Source organism: Geotrypetes seraphini, chromosome 9, assembly GCF_902459505.1.
Source record: "Geotrypetes seraphini chromosome 9, aGeoSer1.1, whole genome shotgun sequence".
Lineage (NCBI taxonomy): Eukaryota > Metazoa > Chordata > Amphibia > Gymnophiona > Dermophiidae > Geotrypetes > Geotrypetes seraphini.
The window spans coordinates 151,900,935-151,920,669 of record NC_047092.1 but is presented as its reverse complement, the minus strand read 5'-3'; the positions used below and the strand labels follow the sequence as shown (position 1 = coordinate 151,920,669).

Sequence of the window (19,735 nt, the reverse complement as noted above, 5' to 3'; positions counted from 1 at the left end):
CTTTAATGAAATCCAATACATATACGATAGTGGAACAGGGACCTGACACAGACCATGTTTCGGCTATTAAGCCTGCATCAGGAGTCCAAAAATATCTTCACATAGGGGGTCTTTTATTAAGGCTCAAAGACCCCATAGTCCACTAAATTGATGGGTCAAAAGATATGCAACAATAAAATATTTTTAATCTTCACCACCTTCAAAAGATCGGTGAAAAAGATGCCACCTAATAGCATCTCAAAATATCTCTGCAGATATAGACTTTTTGTATTTTATTGAACTTTGGGATTGAGAAACACTCTCTGGTTTTAACAGAATCAAATACTTACCTGTGGCTCTAGAAATCCTGGAACAAAATTGGTATTAAGCTGAAAGGCATGACATGTTTGCTTGAGGTTTGAATATTATCACTAACTATAATGGTGTAATCAAAGTAAATTTAACCACACATGAATGGTTTGCTAGTCATTTATATTTAAAATTAATTTACCTTGTTTAAACAACACCTGATAACAATTGTTCGGCATACTTATTTACCCCAGCCCCTCCTTTTATTAAGCTGTGGTAGATTTTTCTACCATGGCCCTGAGCACTAAATACTCCAATGCTGCTCTGACACTCATAGAATTCCTAAGAGCATCGGAACAGCTTCGGAGCATTTAGCACTCAGGGCCACAGTAGAAGTTTAGTTTTCTTTCATCCTCAATTGTTATTGGTTGTTTTTTTTTTTATTTGCAACAAATATTTTAATGTTTAACCTCTGTGTTGGAGTGAATTGAAGGGGAAACCTATTGAAACATCTGAACTGTAATAATTAAATTGTAATGTAATTGCATCACATCACCACTAGAGGGATTCACATCGGGTAATGTATTGAATAACTAACTGGCTTTTCAACATATACTAAACAAGTGGCAGTATTTTCAGAAAGCTGTAGTCTTTGAAAACACAATGTTATCAATTAGTTAAATAAATTCCAATTTGCAAAATATTTTTCACCATTTTCAAATTTTTTCCTTCCTGTTTACTGTTGTTCCACTTACAAGTATTATCACTTCTAAAAAATACACACTTTTTATTAAAAGTAAAAACTTAAGGGTCCTTTTCTTAAGGTGCGCTAACCGATATAGCACACACTAAAGATTAGTGTGTGCTAAATGCTATGACACCCATTATATTCTTATGGGCATCTTAGCATGTAGCGCGTGCTAATCTTTAGCGCTTCTAAATCGTATAGCACACCTTAATAAAAGAACCCCTTAATTAAAATAAATTCAATCTTAATAACATAAAAAAATATTGCTTATAAATTAAAATTTGAAACAAATGTCATAAGCAAGTTAAAAAGATAGACTCTTCTTAGTAACGTGTTTATACATATGAAATAAATTCAGAACCCAAAGAATTATAATATAAACTTTCCTTATTTATAAAACTTTAAGATTTAACCCAAGTTAGAATGAAACTTTTAGACTTAGGGCCTCTTCTATCAAACTGCACTAGCAGTTTTTAGTGTAGAGAGCCGCGCTGAATGGCCTGCGCTGCTCCCGACACTCATAGGAACTCTATGAGCTTAGGGAGCAGCGCGGGCCATTCAGCGCAGTTTGATAGACGAGGCCCTTAATTTAACTTCCCTTCCATCACCAGAAATTATCACATTCAAAATATATATTCTGTTTTTTTGCAAGCTTGCCAGAAACCCTCTTTTTTTTCATTAATAAGAGTAGTCTTATGATAGACAACATCAGACAAGATATGACTATTATTATTTTATACACATGCAGTATATGTAGGAGCTCCTTCATTACATATATTCACAGATACACACAAGCACAAATGATCATTCACTCAAAAAAAAACCCAAAAACTTAAAAGGCCTTTTGGTTTAAAAGTTAAATCCAAAAACAAAACAAAAATTGAACTTGCAGACTGCAATCTGTTCACACAGTGATTAACCCCCAAAGAACAAATGAAAAGAAAAAACAGGTTTTAAAAAACCTGTAGTAAATAAAATACATATTCTGTTTGTGCTAGTACTTCTTTTTTTTTCCAAAATTTTTATTCATTTTCAAAATTGCATAAAGTGTAAGTACATATTCAATCAGATAAACAATACAAATATCACTTACATTCTGTCATTTGTTAATTACATAACTTCTTACTCCTCCCCCCTCCCACCCTTCCCTATCACATAATCAATAATCATATAAATACACATCAATACCACAATCCCCACCCTACCCTATTAATCTGATATATTTAAGGGAAACATTTCTAGTTAATCTGTACAATATCTTGTCAATGGTTTCCACACATTCTGAAACTTCTTAAAATATCCTCTTTGCACTGCGATAAATCTTTCCATTTTATAGATGTGACATAGTGAATTCCACCAAAAGGTGTAATTCAATCTCTTCCAATCCTTCCAATTATATGTAATTTGCTGAATGGCAACACCCGTCATTATAAGCAGCAATTTATTATTATTTGCAGAAATTTTACTTTTTGCTCTCATTTCCATACCAAATATCACAGTATCATAGGATAATGCCACTGGATTATCTAATAAATTATTAATTTGGTCCCAAATTGATTTCCAAAAATTCATAATATATGGGCAATGAAACAATAAATGATCTAAAGTTCCTGCTTCCAAATGACAATGCCAACATCTATTAGACAAAGAGCTATCTAATTTTTGTAATCTAACGGGGTACTTCTTTAATTTCCTTTTCTTCACCTCTTTCTGGTGAGGCCCAATTATTATTCCTGAAAAACACTAATAAATTGCATTACACATAAATGCCTTCATATTTACAAAGAAGGAACTCTGCCATACTGTTTTATGTGCTCTGCTGGCAGAAAAAGTAAGCATATCGATTTTTGTTGATAACAGCTCTACTGAAACAGTAAACTTTGTCCTTTTAGTTATTAAGAAATGCAAGTTAGAAAACTGCTTTAAAACTGTAAAAAAATATTTTCTTTCACATTAACGGCCTCTTTTACAAAGCTGCGCTAGTGGCTGCCGCGCAGCAACAGCCCCGAAGCCCTTTAAATCTCTGTGGGCTTCGGGGCCATTAGCGCAGCGCAGCCACTAGCGCAGCTTCGTAAAAGAGGCCGTAAATTGCTTACTTTGTCACTTTTTGTCACAATATTTTCCCTAAAAGACATGAACTATTCCAGGCATGTCCAACAGGTAGATCGCGATCTACCAGTAGATCGCAGAGGGGTCAGAGGTAGATCACCAACCCCACTTGGCTCCATCTCTCCAGCAGCTTGCCCTGTCGCTAGGAAAGAGCTCATGCCAGCAGGTCGTCTGTCAAGGGCTTGCCACCGCTCCTGATCCTTTGCCTGTCTTTTTTTCCTGCCTGCGGTGTATTGGGGCGCTTGTTGTTTTCGTGCCAATAGTTTATGGGTACTCCAGGGGGGCCGCCACCCGCACCCTGCAATGATACACCACAGGCCTGGTGTCATATCTGGTCTCCTGCCTCTCAGAATCACCCATTTCTGCCCCTACCCCAACACCCCTTAGAAGTGTGTTATATACCGGGCAATATCCATTTGCCCGGGCTTTACCTGAATACAATTACTGTATTAGTTGTGTCATGTGCTGGTCGTTGGTCGCTTTATAGTTCGCTTTCATTAAATGTTTTTGGACAGACACAACAAAGTGATGTGGTGATTTTGGCGGGCTTTTCCAATTTTGTCCTAACTTGCCTATAGCTTGCCTTCGAATTGGTTCAAACCACTGTGACTTTTACTTGCCTTTGCAATTTTATTTTGCCTAGCCTTTGCGTTGATTCTACACTGCAATTTTATTTCACCTTGCCTTTGCGTTGATTCTACACTGTGTGCAGAATTTATTAAATTATGTGTGGTTGTATTTGAACTTGTTTGGCGGTATTTGAGTTTATCTGGTTTGCTGGACAGGTGTTTGAGATTTTTGATGATTGTTTGGTGGTATTTGATTATTGGTGCCAGTATGATGAATTCTTATTTTACTTTTAGAACTGCATGTGTGGTTTTGGCATCTCCAGTCCTTATATTGCACATCATCCAGAGGTCTTCAGTTCCTGTTGATCTTTAATACTTTGGGACAGTGACATTTTTGCACCAGATTCAATCAGTTTATATACTAACTTAGCAGATTTGGCCTTCTTACATCCAGCCACCCCAGTATAACGAAGATGAGTGTTCCAAAGAGTGTTCCCTGCGGGAAGATTAGAGACACTCCTCCGGCAACGCCTGGCAGGAAGGACTGAGAGCCGCCTCTGCCGCCGCCGAATACAGCCACAGAGGGCAATCGGGGCGGCCAGGATGCATGCAGGGAGAGAGCTTGCCTGCGCTTCTCCAGCGGTTGGTGAGTGAGGGCAGGAGGAGGGGAGTGGCCAGAGTGTTCCCTGCCGCCGCGTTCTAAAATAGAATCCGGCCACGGATCAAAAAACACAGCGGCAGGGAATACGTAACCCTAAGTACGCATGCGCGCTTAGGGTTTTATTATATAGGATAGTCTTTAATAGTTTTTATGCCAATATTCATCATATTGACATTTGGAGCTTAATTGTTATACTTGTTGGCCCACATTTGGCCATCGAGTCACCATTTACTGTAGCTACTCAGCTTGATTAAATTGTTTAAATAAACTTGGTTCATCCAGTCCATCAGCTCCACTTCCTTGTTGGATTTTGTGGTTTTCTTTATTTTTTACCTCCCTGTTTGTGGCATTATTATGAGTTTAGTTTATCTAACAAATCAAACTTACCTAATATTGATTTTATATTTTATAAACCTTATGAGAGATACAGCTGAAATAAATCACAAATGTATTTTGTTATTTCATGAGCAGTTAGGGCTCCTTTTACGAAGCCGCGTTAGCGTTTGAACGCGTGTAATAGCGCATGCTAATTTGCCGGCCATGCTAGCCGCTACCGCCTCCTCTTGAGCAGGCAGTAGGTTTTTGGCTAGCGCGGGGGATAGCGCGCGCTAAAAATGTACGTGCAATAAAGCCGCTAAAGCGGCTTCGTAAAAGGAGCCCTTAATATACAGCTGGTTGGAAAGATATGGAGATTATCTAATATAAATTTAAATCCCCATTTTACTTAATAAACACAGATCAACTACATACTTATTTATTTAGATTTAACTCACACCTCCTCATTGCTAATTTGGGTCAAGTTATACTAAGGTTTAGCAGATGTTTCCCTGACCTCAGGTGATTTACACTATAATTTAAGTGTATGGAAATAAACTCCCCCCTTTTACTAAGCTGCGGTAGAGGTTTCTTTATTTTATTATTTTTTTATTTTATTGATTTTCAAAACTTATAAAAAGTGCAACAATTATACATTCAAAAATATCAAATAACAGCACTTATATTCTTGCAAACAACTGAAACAAATTACCCTATCCCCTCCCCCCACTGGATGTGTATAGAATCTAAGGCCCTGTTTTACTAAGGTGTGCTAACTGATTAGCATGCGCTAAACGCTAACACATGCATGTTAGTCTATGGACACGTTAGCATTTAGTGCATGCAAATTCGATTAGCGCACCATAGTAAAACAGGGGATAAGTAAATCTAGGATTTAATCATTCTGCTGCTTCACAAATGCCTCCAATGGACTCCTAGGGCCGGATTCTGTATAGGACGGCCCAGGAGAGGCATCCTATACAGAATTGGGCCTACACTAAACCCTGATTCTGTAACTGGCGTCCATGTTACAGACGCCGGTTACAGAATCGGGTTAGAGTAGACGCGGCCGCTATACTTATCGCGGCAAGGGATCTCTCTGCCGCTATAAGTATAGCGGCCATGGCCGCCTGTCCGATTGCTGGCGGGAGGGTGCCCAACCCTTCCTGCCGGAAGACGTCCCCCCTTTGCACACACCCCCGCGCTAACAGCCCCCAAACCTCCCCCCCCCCCACCAAACTAACCTTTAATTGTTGGCCAGACGAGTCTTGCCTATCCAGCCAGCAGGCCCGCCTCGTCAAAATGAGGCGGGCCTGCCCCTTCCTGGCCCATCCCGCGAAGCCTAAGGCCTGATGGGGGGGTGTCAAAAAATGATGGGCCCTGGGTGTCACATATGCTAGGTACGCCACTGCCTATAACTCAACTATGATCAAAAGACTACTGTAACAATAGATACTGTTCAAAGAATTAGATATCCAAAAAATAGTGGAGAAAAAAGAGACCTCAGATAACCAATTTACTCTCTGTTTCAGTACATGTAAGTTCTGTAGCAGAGTGTAGCACAGTCATTGGTCTCTCAAAAAAAAACCCTCCACTCTTCATCTCGTATATTTCAAAATTTCTCAAACATTGACCAAAATACAGCCAGGTACTTATCTTCATAGTTGTTGGGGACGGTTAATCACTGGCGTGCAAGAACTCCAGTCGCAACTTCCTCTTCTCAAAGGCATTAGCCCAACCAAACACGAGGAAAGAAAACCAATAAAGCTTCAGCAAAGCCCGACAGCGGCCCTATTTTGCCCTAGGCTATCTCAAGGGCTCTGACCTCATATCTCAAGCAAACAGCGACTAACATTTTAACTCAACTGCCAGGTATGTACCGTAACTCTTCATTTCCAATCTCCTTTATCCCTTTTTGTTTTTTCTTTAATTAATAGTAGCCACACTGGTAGACTGATGTAATGAAAGTGCTGACCTGTGTGCACAATTTTGTATAAATACGAGTGCTCAACACCTGACACAGGTAGGACTTTTTGCACTCAAAAAGATATATGCACAAGACTGTGTTCACCTTTTACCATACTGATATTTAAATCCTAAGGCAGGGGTCTGCAACCTTTAAGACATAAAGAGCCACTTGGACCCATTTTCGAAAAGAAAAAAAAACTTGGAGCCGCAAAACCATTATAAAACAAATCTAACACTGCATATATTGTTTCTTATCTTAATGCTATATACAGGATCATGCAGTTAGCTGTCAATCTGAAGAAAAAAAGGACTTTTTTACTTAACAATGTAAAATATATTTTTGCACATTAATAGTTAATAGGAAGGCTGATAGGCCCGGTAGATCGGGAAGGCAACATGAGTCTATCACGGAGCCCGGGATGGGCTCTGTGATCGACTCACGTTGCCTTCCTGAACTACCGGTTGATCGCAATAGACGTGTTGGGCACCCCTGACTTAGAGCCATAGCGCACGAGAGAGACTCCCATGGGATGAAAACAGCCTACCTAAATTCTGGCGATGCAGGCATGCAGCTTACAAGTCCGGCGTCGCGGCGGGAAATAGCCATGCTGAGCAGTGAGCTCAGCACGTACACAGATGAAAGCCTTGCTTGCTGATTGGTCCGGCGGCACGGCGGGGCGGGGCTGCCGGACCAATCAGCAAGCAAGGCTTTCATCTGTGTACGTGCTGAGCTCACTGCTCAGCATGGCTATTTCCCGCCGCGACGCCGGACTTGTAAGCTGCATGCCTGCATCGCCAGAATTTAGGTAGGCTGTTTTCATCCCCGTGGGAGTCCCGTGGGCCAGGGGGCGTCCCCGTGCAGACCTCTATCACACGTCATCCTCCGCGCCTCCCATTCTTCAGGAGCGCGCCGCAGCCACTGAAAGACTCCGACCCGCGTGACACACTACCGGAGCCGCGGCAAAGGTGAAAAAGAGCCGAATGCGGCTCTGGAGCCACGGGTTGCCGACCCCCGTCCTAAGGCATAGAAAATGACCTTAGCATGCCCTTACAAGGGTCTTTCGCATGTGATAAGATCATTTTTACCACTGCTGGAAAAATGGCTGCTTTTCTATTATCTGAATTAATTGCCACATGCTAATGATGTGTCATTAGCAAATGGCCATAATCAAAAATTAGGATTTGAACCTTTACCACCATCTATGTTATAGGTGGTTAGGGTGCACGCACTAATCCTTACTATCAGGCCACTTCAGAGACTATCTATGATTTTTTTTTTTTTTTTAATCTCTCTTTATTTCTATTTTTTTTATTTTTTATCTTGATTTTATGGGCCTAAAGCACTGTAGATGAACTCACCAAATACAGAACATGGGATCATAAATTAGAAACAAAAATAAGTAGAGAAAAATTGGAACTGGGAACCCCAAAAAGTTAAACTCAGCAAGTAACATTGGAGAAAAACAGAAATGCATTTCCTTTTCTGTTGATCACAATACAAAGACATCTGCTATACACATTTCCCAAAGTATTATATTTCAGTCAATAAATTCAAAATAAAATACCGGTACTTTTTTTTTTTACCTTTGTTGTCTGGAGATTTAATTTTTCATCAAGTCAGTTCCAGTTTCTCTTTTTTCTGCTTTCCTGTCTTCTGCATTTCTTCCTCTCTCTCCTCCACCCCCATGTGCAAAGTCTCCCTCTATCTCTCTCTCTCTCACTGTTCACCATTTCTCTCATTCTCTCCTTTGCTGCACAGGGAATGAGAAAAGAGAGAGAGAGAGAAGAGATCCAGAGCAGATCTCTTCTACTCCCTCTACTGCCAAGTCCAATATTTCTCCCTCTTTCATCCCCTGGCCCCTGTACAGCATCTTATGCCCCTCCCCACCAGCCCCATGCCCAACATTTCTCATTCTATAAACCCTCTCCAACACCATGCTGCATTTCTCCTTCCCTCCACCATATCCAAAATTCCTCCCTCTTGCATCCCTTTCCATCTCTCCCACCCTTCCCTCTCCACAAAAACATGCAATATTTCTCCCTCTGCTCCACCACCATGTCCAACAATTCCCCCTCTTTCTTCCTTTCCCCATGTGCACCATCACTCGTTCTCTCCAGCTCTATGCACCTATGTCCAACTATTCTCCCTTTCTCTTTCCTCCCCCACAAGCAACATCTCTCTTTCCCTCCTTCCCCCCCCCCAGCCCATGCAGCATCTGTCCTTCCCAACTCTCCCAGCCTGTGCAGCATATATCCATCCCTAGCTTCCCAATCCCACAACCCATACAGTATCTTTTTCCCGCTCTTCACTCCCTTTTCCCACTAACTGCACTTGTCTTCTTCACAGGCTGCTGGTTTAATCAAAAATTTAAATAAACTATGAAACTAAAATTTAAATAAACTATGCTGTTGGTGGCTGACCCGGAAGCCTTCCCTCTGTTGCAAAATGCAACAAGGCTTCCGGATCAGCCACTGGCAACTTGTAGGAACTGCTGCTGGTGTGACCTGTGAAGAAAAGTGCCGTACCCTCAGCTTTCCCATTACCGTGGCACTACTGCAGAATGGTCTACCGTTCCCATGGCATTCCTGGGGGATTTCCAAACGTGCCTCCCACTACCGCAGCAATGTTTCCCGCGTCACTCTCTAGGGCAGTGTTTCTCAACTTAGTCTTGGTACCCCCTTGCCAGTCAGGTTTTACAGGATATCCACACTGAATCTGCATAAACTTGATTTGCATACACTGCCTCCATTATATGCAAATGTCTTTCATGCATATTCATTGTAGATATCTTGAAAACCTGACTGGCAAGGGGGTACTCCAGGACCAAGTTGAGAGACACTGTTCTTAGGGGGGTACTATCAGATGTGGACTCTGTTGCTTGACATCTTTTGACATAACACATCCAACAGCGTACTGGTGATCCCTGAAGCAGATGGTTATCCACAGAAACACGGCCCCCATGTTGGGTCTTTAAATTTGTCAGTGCTTTGCTAATAAAAGAGTGTTTTATAATATATTTTATACTTGTATGCAGGAAAATTCTTGGACCACCCCTGCTTCTGTTTTTTTCTTTTTTTTGCTCAGTAAAAGGAGCCTTATGTTAATTAAGGTTATTACTCCTCAATGCAGAGATATGAACACAAGTCCTAATTTAACAATGGAATAGAGCAAGAACTGGCCATTGTTAGATATGAAACATACCACTTGCTTTATTAAATGAAATTAGATACATTCTCACATTTATTATGTTTGCATAACTGGTCATTGTAAAAGAATATAGGAAGGTTTTTTTAATGCCTTTGATACGAATCTTTAAACATATTAGTGAAGAAGGCTTTGTCAATTTTCTGAGTCTTTTTACTTCCTTGTATAAAATGTTTTTCTAAATTATTTATGTTAAAAGAGTGAAACCGATGATAATGTGTAACCTTTTGGGTATTAGGTTCACAGACTCATTTCTTTTGTTCGTTACAGTTCTTACAAGTAGGAATCAGTTAATGCCTCTGGAGATGGACCTAATGTCCTTTGTGGAGGCTGGATGTGAAAGGTGCTCCTGGACCCTCTGGATGTGTATTCCTGTCTGGCAGGCCTCAGAAGCCCAATCACTTCCACACCTCTGGAGACTACTACATCCATAATATAAATATATATATATATATATATATATACACACATAAACTCTTTTACACCCATCTCCAAACATTTTTCTGATTTTGATCCTATTTGTCCTTTCTCAAGCAAGGTGTGTCCAAATAGCTTAATTTTGTGCAAAACTGCTCAATTCAGAGCTTACCGCGTGGTCCCCACAACTGAAAAATTAATGTGATCTAACAAAAAGCGTGGGATAGAGAAAAAGACTGGCCACTGGCCAAAAAAAAAAGAACAAAAAGAGATCAAGTGCTGATGGAAGCGAGCAGTTTGGTGTATGAGACAGTGCTAGGGAAAAAAATACTACAGGCTCCTTTTACCAAGCTGCGTTAGGGCATTAACGTGCGGAATAGCGTGTGCGACAATGCCGCACGAGCTAGACGCTAATGCCAGCATTGAGCTGATGTTAGTTCTAGCCGCGCAGCGCGGGGTTAGCGCTTGCTAATCTGCTGCGTGCGCTAAAAATGCTAGCGCACCTTAGTAAAAGGAGCCCTATAGCTCATATGCCTAAGAAGATACTATCCAATTAATAATAGAGGAATTGACTACGATTAAAGTAACAAAAAAAGATTATTATAGTCCTTATGTAGAAGTAGGAAGTGTTGAAAATCAAGGCAGGAGGATTTTTTTTACTGTGCACTAACATTTAGAAAGCTATGCTACATGAGTATGGATGTTTAACTCCCCTACTTTATTAACGCGTAGCGTGGATTTTAGCGCTGGCAGCGGCGGTAACTGCGCCGACGCTCACAGAATTCCTATGAGCATCGGAGCAGTTACCGCCGCTGCCGGCGATAAAACCCGCGCTATGTGTTAGTAAAGGAGGCGGTAAGATTTTGATAGGTATGAGTGAGTGAGTCAGTAGTATGAACAGACGTGAGAAACTAGTGTTGAGAAAGGAATATTAAGTAAATGAAGTGGATTGAGGAGTTAATTCCTAGGTCATTTTGATATAGGAGAGACAGTGAAGAATGGTGTCAGGTCAAAAGCGCGCCGGGACAAAGGCGCGCCCAGACAATTGAGCGCAGCGCGCGCCGCAGCACCGCTCTAAATTACTGTTTTTAGCGCTCTGACGGGGGGGGGCGTGGGGGGGAACCCCCTCCCCACTTTACTTAATAGACATTGCGCCGCGTTGTGGGGGGTGTGGGGGGTTGTAACCCCCCACATTTTACTGAAAACTTCACTTTTTCCCTGTTTTTAGGGAAAAAGTTCAGTTTACAGTAAAATGTGGAGGGTTACAACCCCCCAAAACGCCGGCGCGATGTCTATTAAGTAAACTGGGGGGGTTCCCCAACAAAACCCCCCGTCGGAGCCCCTAAAAACTGTAATTTAGAGCGGCGCGGCGGCATGCGCTGCGCTCAATTGTCAGCGCGCGCTTTTGTCTTTCGCGCCGTTGTCTATGAACCGTGAGGAATATATAATATTAATAATAGCAGTACCGTGAAGTTCTATGCGGTTTACAAAAGATTAAAAGAAGGTACAAATTGATTGAACTTAGGAGAGGTGTAAGAAAGAGATTAATAGGTCAAGAAAACCGTTGTTGAGAAGAAAGAGAAATATGGGTCAGTTGTCTAGATACTTCAGGAACAGATATGTTTGGAAACCCTGAGGCAATTCCTGAATTCCTCATAAGTAGTGGGCGAAAGCAATTGATCTAGATCTTTACCCCATAATGCTGCTTGATGTGAGAGAAGGTGTTCATGGTGTTTTTTCTGTTTACAACCTTTGACTGGGGGGGGGGGAACGAAGTTCGAATGTGAGCTTCTCTTGTGTCTGTTGGCTGAGAAGGAGAAAAGGTCAGTTATGTATTTAGGGGCTAGTCCGTATAGTACTTTAAAGCAGAAGCAGGTGAATTTGAACTTTACGCATGCTTCCATCGGTAGCCAGTGCAACTGGTAGTAAGGTGTCACGTGATCGAATTTCTTTAGCCCGAAGATTAGTCTGACTGCTGCATTTTGCATTAATTGTAAACATTGCATATTCTTTTGGGAAGTTGCTAGATATGCGATGTTACAGTAGTCAAGTTGACTTAGTACGAGGGATTGTACCAGGATTCTGAATGCTGACGTATCGAAATAAGATTTAATGGATCTAAGTTTCCATATATGGTTCCAAAATTCTGGGGCTATATAAGGAATCAGGAAGCAAAATGCAAAATATGAATATGATACTGGATAAGATTTGACATCAAAGAATTGAATAACATTATGATGATTGTGTATATATATATATATATAGCGTGAATGGCTACAAGAGCTGTAGTAGCATTAAGCATGAGGAATATATATATTAATATACAGTACTCCCCGATATTCACGGGGGTTCCGTTCCAGGAACCCCCACGAACCTTGAAAAACCGCAAATACGTTTTTTTGTGGGGGAGACTGGAGAGGGCAGCAGGAGAGGCAGGAGAGAGCAGCCAGAGCGCCGGTAAGTGAAGGAACTCACTCGCAGTATGCTCCGACCGCTTCTTCCTGTACTAAAGTCGGACCTTACCAATCAGGATCTGCGTGTCAAAGCAGCTCCTGATTGGTGAGGCCTGACTTTAGTACAGGAAGAGGCGGTCAGAGCATACAGCTCCGGCTGCTCTCTCCTGTCCTCTCCTGGTCGGCGGTTCGCTGTCAGAAAATGCAACAAATGACCGGAACCGTGAATCACCGACCGCAAATTCGCAGGGAGAGCACTGTATATGTATGCATTACAGAAATATGCAGCAGTCTATGTGAACCCTTGAGAAAGCCAGCAATTCTAGTGAAACGGGTCCCATTGGGCTGTGGCTGCCTGCAACATATGAGATAAGTAAATATGAAGATACATGGTGTCAGGTCAAAAGCGCGCCGGGACAAAGGCGCGAGCAGACAATTGAGCGCAGCGCGGAGGCGCGCGCCAAATAAAATTACTGTTTTTAGGGCTCCAACGGGGGGGGAGGAAACCCCCCCACACTTTACTTAATACAAATCACGCCGCGTTGTGGGGGCGTTGTGGGGGGTTTGGGAGGTTGTAACCCCCAAATTTTACTGAAAACTTCACTTTTTCCCTGTTTTTAGGGAAAAAGTTAAGTTTACAGTAAAATGTGGGGGGTTATAACCCCCCAAACCCCCACAACGCTGGCGCGATTTGTATTAAGTAAGTGGGGGGGGGTTCCCCAACAAAAACCCCCGTCGGAGCCCCTAAAAACAGTAATTTTCTTCAGCGCGCACCTCCGTCTTGCGCTCAGTTGTCGGCGCGCGCCTTTGTCTTCCGCGTTGTTGTCTATGAACCAAGATACATTGAACAGTAATTCAAATGAATATAGTTTTAAGAGAAAACTCAGTGGAGAAGATTTTATAAAAACTAATATTAAAAGGAAGAAAGAATCATAATAAATAGAAAAGAAATAGAACGATAAAGGAAGGGGAAGGTTTTTCAGGATCAATGAATGAAACGTGGAACCTTGTCGGACTTGGCTGAGGTTTATTCCCTGTCACCAAGCAGGTTTCAGAGATCCTTCTCCTCACCTTTTTTTTTACACCTTATGCTCTGAACAGTGGGATCTTTTTGTTATTTTGGTATTTTAGAGAAAAAAACTAGAGAAAGACATGGGGCAATTTTGTCCCCATCCCCCCCAGGAACTCAATTTCCCCATCCCGTCCCCGTGTATTTTCTCGCTGTCGCTGTCACTGCCCCATTCCTGTAAGCTCTGTCTTAACTACACAAGCCTCAAACACTTACGATTTTAAAGTGTTTGAGGCTTGTGCAGATAAGGACGGAGCTTGCAGGAACAGGGCAGGGACAGGAAAAGAATTCACGGGGACGGGACGATACAATGAGTTCCCGCAGAGACAGGGAAAAATTTGCTCCCGTGTCATTCTCAAGACCCCAGAATAGCCAATTCTCAAGTTGGGCGTCATTTTGAAAGCAAGTTGAAAGAAAAGTGGTGGCTCCTTTCCCCTGATGCAGTGACTACACAAAACAGGGGGTCCCTGTTGGGACTGGGATTTCAAGAAGTCTGTAGTTTATACTACAATTCACTTTTCTTTTCTTTTTTTTTAGATAAGTGGCTTTTCAATTTTTCTCACATGGTAACATAGACTAATTTGATAGATTTTTTTTCTTCCTGTATAATTACTGGTTTGATCCTTGCAGTACATTAATGCCATATTTGGCATATTAAAAGGTTTTTTTTTTTGTTTTTTTTGTGCTTATGCATTAATCCTTCCCATTTACAAAACTGCAGAAGCGTTTTTTAGCGCAGGCTGGCGTGCTGAATGCTCTGCGCTACTCCTGACACTCATAAAGTTCCTATGAGCATCGGGAGCAGCGCAGAGCATTCAATGCGCTGGCCTGCGCTAAAAAATGCTTCTATGGTTTTGTAAAGGGGAGAGTTAAATTGGTTTTGGTGGAGTTTTATCTGACAAGTGATTATATAAACCTGGAGTACCTGGAGCACTTAGGGCCACATTCTATATATTGCACCTAAAATTTTGGCGCTGACTAGAATGGCGCTCAGCGTGATTCCACAAGGTGCACTTACCTATTATAGAATCAGGTTTAGCGCCACTGTGTGACACATAGGCTTGGTGCAGCTATTTAGGCCAGCTGAAACCAGGCCTAAATGCCTGCACTAGAGAATGACATGGGGACACATTTTTCCCCGTCCCCACGGGAACTCGTTTTCCCGTCTCGGAGAGTTCTTTTCCTGTCCCTGCCCCGTTCCTGCAAGCTCCGTCCTCATCCGCACAAGCTTCAAACACTTTAAAAAATCTTAAGTGCTCGAGGCTTGTGCGGTTAAGGCGGAGCTTACAGGAATGGGGCAGGGACAGCGACAAAAATGATGAGTCGGGGAAATTGAGTTCCTGCGGGAATGGGGAAAAATGTGCCCCCCCCCCTGTCATTCTCTAGCCTGCGCCTAAGGTATGTGCTTTTCAGGATATTCTATAACAACGCACCTAACTTTTAGGAATGCCCCCAATCCGCCTCTGACCATGCCCCCTTTTCAAATGTGCGCACTGAAACTGGCGCATATATTTTACAGAATCGTGCTTTCTGAGTTATGCACGTAACTTTTAATTAGTGCCAATTAGAAAGTGTTAATTGCTAATCATTGGTTCCAATTGTGTGTATACAGTACACTGGCTTTGTGGCGTGCACATCTTTAGGCATCATTTATAGAATTGGGGGGTTAGTGTATTTAATACAGCTCTGATTTTGAGGGGGGCGGGTTCTCCACACTAGGGGCAATGTCTAGATTGAGCAGTTTACACATAGATTTTCTGGTTAAATAGCTGCTTGTTCCTCTTATTGGCGTGTTTGTTTTGTGCAAGCCACAACCGGAATTAACCTCACTCATAAACTAGTGTTACTTTGCAATGATTTGAATTTCTCAAAACTATCACCAGTGCTTGCTTTGATAATTACGTTGTGTCAAAGAGAAACAGCCTTCTAGAATTCATAGAGTCCACTATGTAGAACTAATTTATGAAGTGCACGTGGATGTTTTTAAATCAGGCCAATGGTGCCCAGTACAACTGGGAATATCGCTGTACCTTTGTGCTGCATTTTCTTGGTCTCCGATTGCATATTTTGTATTTGGGTTTTAAATTTAATGGCTCACCTTTACAAATCAGAGTGCAATCGGGGACATAACCAGGCGCACAAGTTATGTCCTTACGTGGCCTTATAATCCAAGTTGGGCGTGAATGGAGGGTGAAGTGACTTGTCCAAGATCACAAGAAGCATCAGTGGGAGAAGCAGAATTTAAACCCTGTCAGACGATCTCCTTTTTCTCCATACATTGTACAAAATGGTTGCTTGCCACTGACGGTTCTGTTAGCAATGCCTTTCTGTATGTATGGGTTGCATCGTCCTGTCTGGCATCCTTTCATCGTATGCTTAAACAGCATGGAACGATTCATTCACACCACTCTTCCCTTCCTATCGCCAAACAAAAACGTATTATCATTTTTATGTGGTGTTATTTATTTATTAGGCATGCTTTCATTTGGTCTATGGAAGGCAGTATAGAAACAAAACACAAAATTCATCCCCCCCTCTCTATTATCTCTGCTTTCATTTCTGGGTTATCACTTTTGCAGCCTGTCCTGCCTCTGCGGTCTTTAAATCTCTTAAAGGGCCAGCCTTCAGCCTATCTGAGGGGAGGGGGGGGGGGGAGGGGGGAGACTGATACATTAACCAAACGGTTACATTATCGTGCAGGCGAATGTACCGACTAGGCACGTCAGCTGGGGCCGCACTTTTCTCCAGCCACAATCCGTCAGGTCTTGAATTACCGCGATGCTCAATTATGCAGAAGAGAGACGTGGTGCAAGTACCGCAATGATACTGAAGCAGAAGAGCGAACCTTTCTCCTTCCAGCAGGGAAGCGGTTAGTTGCAACTCCAGCATTTGCTTCCCATCGCCGAGAGAGACTCAGGTGCCGGGAAGGAGGTATTTAACCCTTCCCTCTTTTTTTTTTTTTTTTTTTTTTTTTTTTAATTATTTTGCTGCAGTTTCTAATGATGCCACCGCCAGCCTACGGCCGGGCAAAGGGCAGCGCGCCCCTGCTGCGATGGGACCAGGTCCCCGACGATTTCGTCGAGTGCTTCATCCTCTCGGGCTACAGGAAGCTGCACTGCACCGCACAGGAGTGCCTGGCTTCCATCTTCCAGCCCACCAACGAGACCCTCAACTTCTGGACGCACTTCATCCCCCTGGTGATGTGCCTGAGCAAGTTCGGCCGCCTCTTCTTCCTGGCCACCGACCTGCCCTTCCACCACCCGTCCTTGCTCCCGCTCTGGTGCTACGCCTCAGGGGTCGTGCTGACATTTGCCATGAGCTGCACGGCCCATGTGTTCAGCTGCCACTCTCTGCGCCTGCGCACCGCCTTCTTCTATCTGGACTATGCCTCCATCAGCTACTACGGCTTCGGCAGCACGGTGGCCTATTATTACTACCTGCTGCCGCAGTTGACTCTGCTGGATTCGAACGCGATGACCCCCTACCTGCGCGGCGCGGGCTGGCACGTGGACTACGCGCAGCTGCTGCGTCTCTACAGCTCCTTCGTGCTGCCCGTGGCCTTTGTCCTCGCCGTGACCTGCACCTTCGCGTGCTGCCAGAGCCGCGCCGGGGACTGCGCGTACCCGTTCGCCGTGCGCACCTTCGTCTTCGTCATGCCCCTGAGCATGGCCTGCCCGGTCATGATCGAGAGCCTGCTCTTCGACCTGCAGCGGAAAAACCCCACTCTCTTCCTGTACTTCTACCGGCGCTATTTTTGGCTCCTGGTCGCCGCTTTTTTCAACGTCAGCAAAATCCCCGAGAGGATCCAGCCCGGGCTCTTTGACATCGTAGGGCACAGCCACCAGTTGTTCCACATCTTCACCTTTCTCAGCATCCACGACCAGATGTTTTACGTGGAAGACGGGCTCGGCCAGTTTTTAAAATCGCCGCCCGCGGCGCCCACCTTTTCGGGGACCCTGGGGTTCATGCTGCTTTTAATCGTTTGTCTGGGGATGGTGGTGAGACAGTTTTTGGGCCGACCGAATCTCTGCAAAGAAGAATAAGCCGGCTCGAGCTAATTCGGCTGCGAACATTCGATGCCAAAAAAAAAAAAAAATTCGAGTTAAACGGGGCATTTGAACCTTGCAAACTGCAGGAAATCAAGAGACCTTTTAGTTAAATACAGTACTTTATTAGATTGAAACGCATGAAACAGGAAAATTAGTGCATTATTTATTTTAACCGTTTTAGGACATTACTCATATGTGAAAAGATTACTTCTCATTTTTTAGGCATCAGGTCACCTCGAGTCTTGTGCCTAATTTACACTAGATTTCTTTGATTTTTTTTTTTTTACCTCATTATTTGCTGTGTTATTCCAGCCTCCCATTTGTGGTGGGGGGGGGGGGATTAGATTTTGCAAGGGAACAGCCCACCAGCTGCAGTAACTGCTTCTAGGAATTGGACTGCACTGCAGTTCCTTGTTAGCAGTGAAGTACAAAGAAGATTGTGTGAAGAGGGGCCCTCATATTTAACACCCTACTTTCCTTTCATAACCAGGGCGTCTCCAAGCACTCAGGTGGTCTCATTCAATAAATCACAATCTAATCCGCTTCGATTCGGAATCTGTTTGACCTTAGGAACATAATCAGAATGCTTACTTTTCATTATACAGTGTGTTCAATCTAAAAAAAAAAAAAAAAAAAGCGCCTGCATAAGATCAAGCAGGTGGGTTTGACAGGTGCTTATGGCAATGGGATTTTAGCAGTTCCAGAGGATTATAAACAGAAACAACATTAGAAAAGGTTGAACAGGTCAGTGAGAGGCCCATAATAAGTATTAAACAGCTTCAGTATAAAAGGGAACTAAGTATAGCTGAATAAAATGGGGGTGGGAGTGGGGGGATCTGTGGTGCTATTTCAGACTTTTTTTTTCTTTAGTGTACAAATAGAGTTCTAGTGATCTGCTCTATTATTTCATCCATTTCTCTATGCACTGATAGTTATACCAACCCTTTCAGATTAGATAACTTGATTACTCATGTTCCTCTTAAGTGAAATTCTGTAAATGATGACTTCATGTATAGAAAGAAGCACAAGGACCGTTTTCAGCAGTGTGGGAGGCAAATGGTTGAAGAAAAAAAAAAAATAAGACTGCAATACCCTCAGATCCCCTTTAGGGGAACCAAAATTTATACAGTATATTCAAATCCTTGTTGCTTATGATTTAATGGCAAAAAGACACATAATTATTTCCTTTATAATGTATACTGTTACGTCAAATTTCCACCCTTCATTCCCGTGCCACTGGAAGCGGTTAACTTCCCCAAAGGCTGGGTATGGGCAGATTATCTTCATAACCTTCCTCACACAAGATCAAGGTTAAAAGAAGCAGTGGTGTAGTAAAAAAAGCCATCATATGTAGGATGAGAAGGAGAGTGAGAGGCGATCCTGGCTTATTGTCCACCTCTACAGTAAGAAATAGTCACAAGGAAGCTTCTTGTTACCATGTGCAAACCAATCTCTGATGACTCAGCAGTAGAGAAAGGCTTCCGGCAGCCAGAAACTATGCCATTCTCTAAATCTGGCATCAAATAATGCCGTTAAATATTGCACAGGAGAGCAACAGTAAAAGTCCACAGTTTAAAAAAGCAGTGTATGTGATCTCTATTAGCAAAAAATTAAAAAGTAACCAAGTTTGTCTTGTAAATTAGATACTTTAACTGCTTTTTTTTAGGGGTCCTTTTTACTTGCTGTAAAACATGGGCTTAGAATACCTTTACGCCTGGTCTTTCCCATGCATTAAAGCCATTTTCCTATTCTTTACATTGATGGCCATGCAGTAATGTTATCATTACAAAATAAAACTTACTCCTATGTATTCAAAAAGATTATATGTCTCAGTAGATTGATCCAGTACTCTCTTATACGCTCAGAGAAATGGAACTAAAAGGG

The 19,735-nt window shown here is 42.6% G+C and overlaps 1 protein-coding gene across 1 annotated transcript; it reads left to right on the top strand.

Annotated features, from left to right (window-relative positions):
• The first annotated feature begins 16,804 nt into the window (after positions 1 to 16,804).
• Positions 16,805 to 18,487, top strand: PAQR9 (progestin and adipoQ receptor family member 9). Its single transcript, XM_033959477.1, has one exon. The coding sequence runs from the start codon at positions 16,805 to 16,807 to the stop codon at positions 17,843 to 17,845; it is 1,041 nt and encodes a 346-aa protein (XP_033815368.1). The 3' UTR covers positions 17,846 to 18,487.
• The last annotated feature ends 1,248 nt before the right edge of the window (positions 18,488 to 19,735 follow it).

Coding starts and splice junctions, on each gene's coding strand:
- PAQR9 (XM_033959477.1), top strand. CDS start 16,805: ATGCCACCGCCAGCCTACGGCCGGGCAAAGGGCAGCGCGCCCCTGCTG.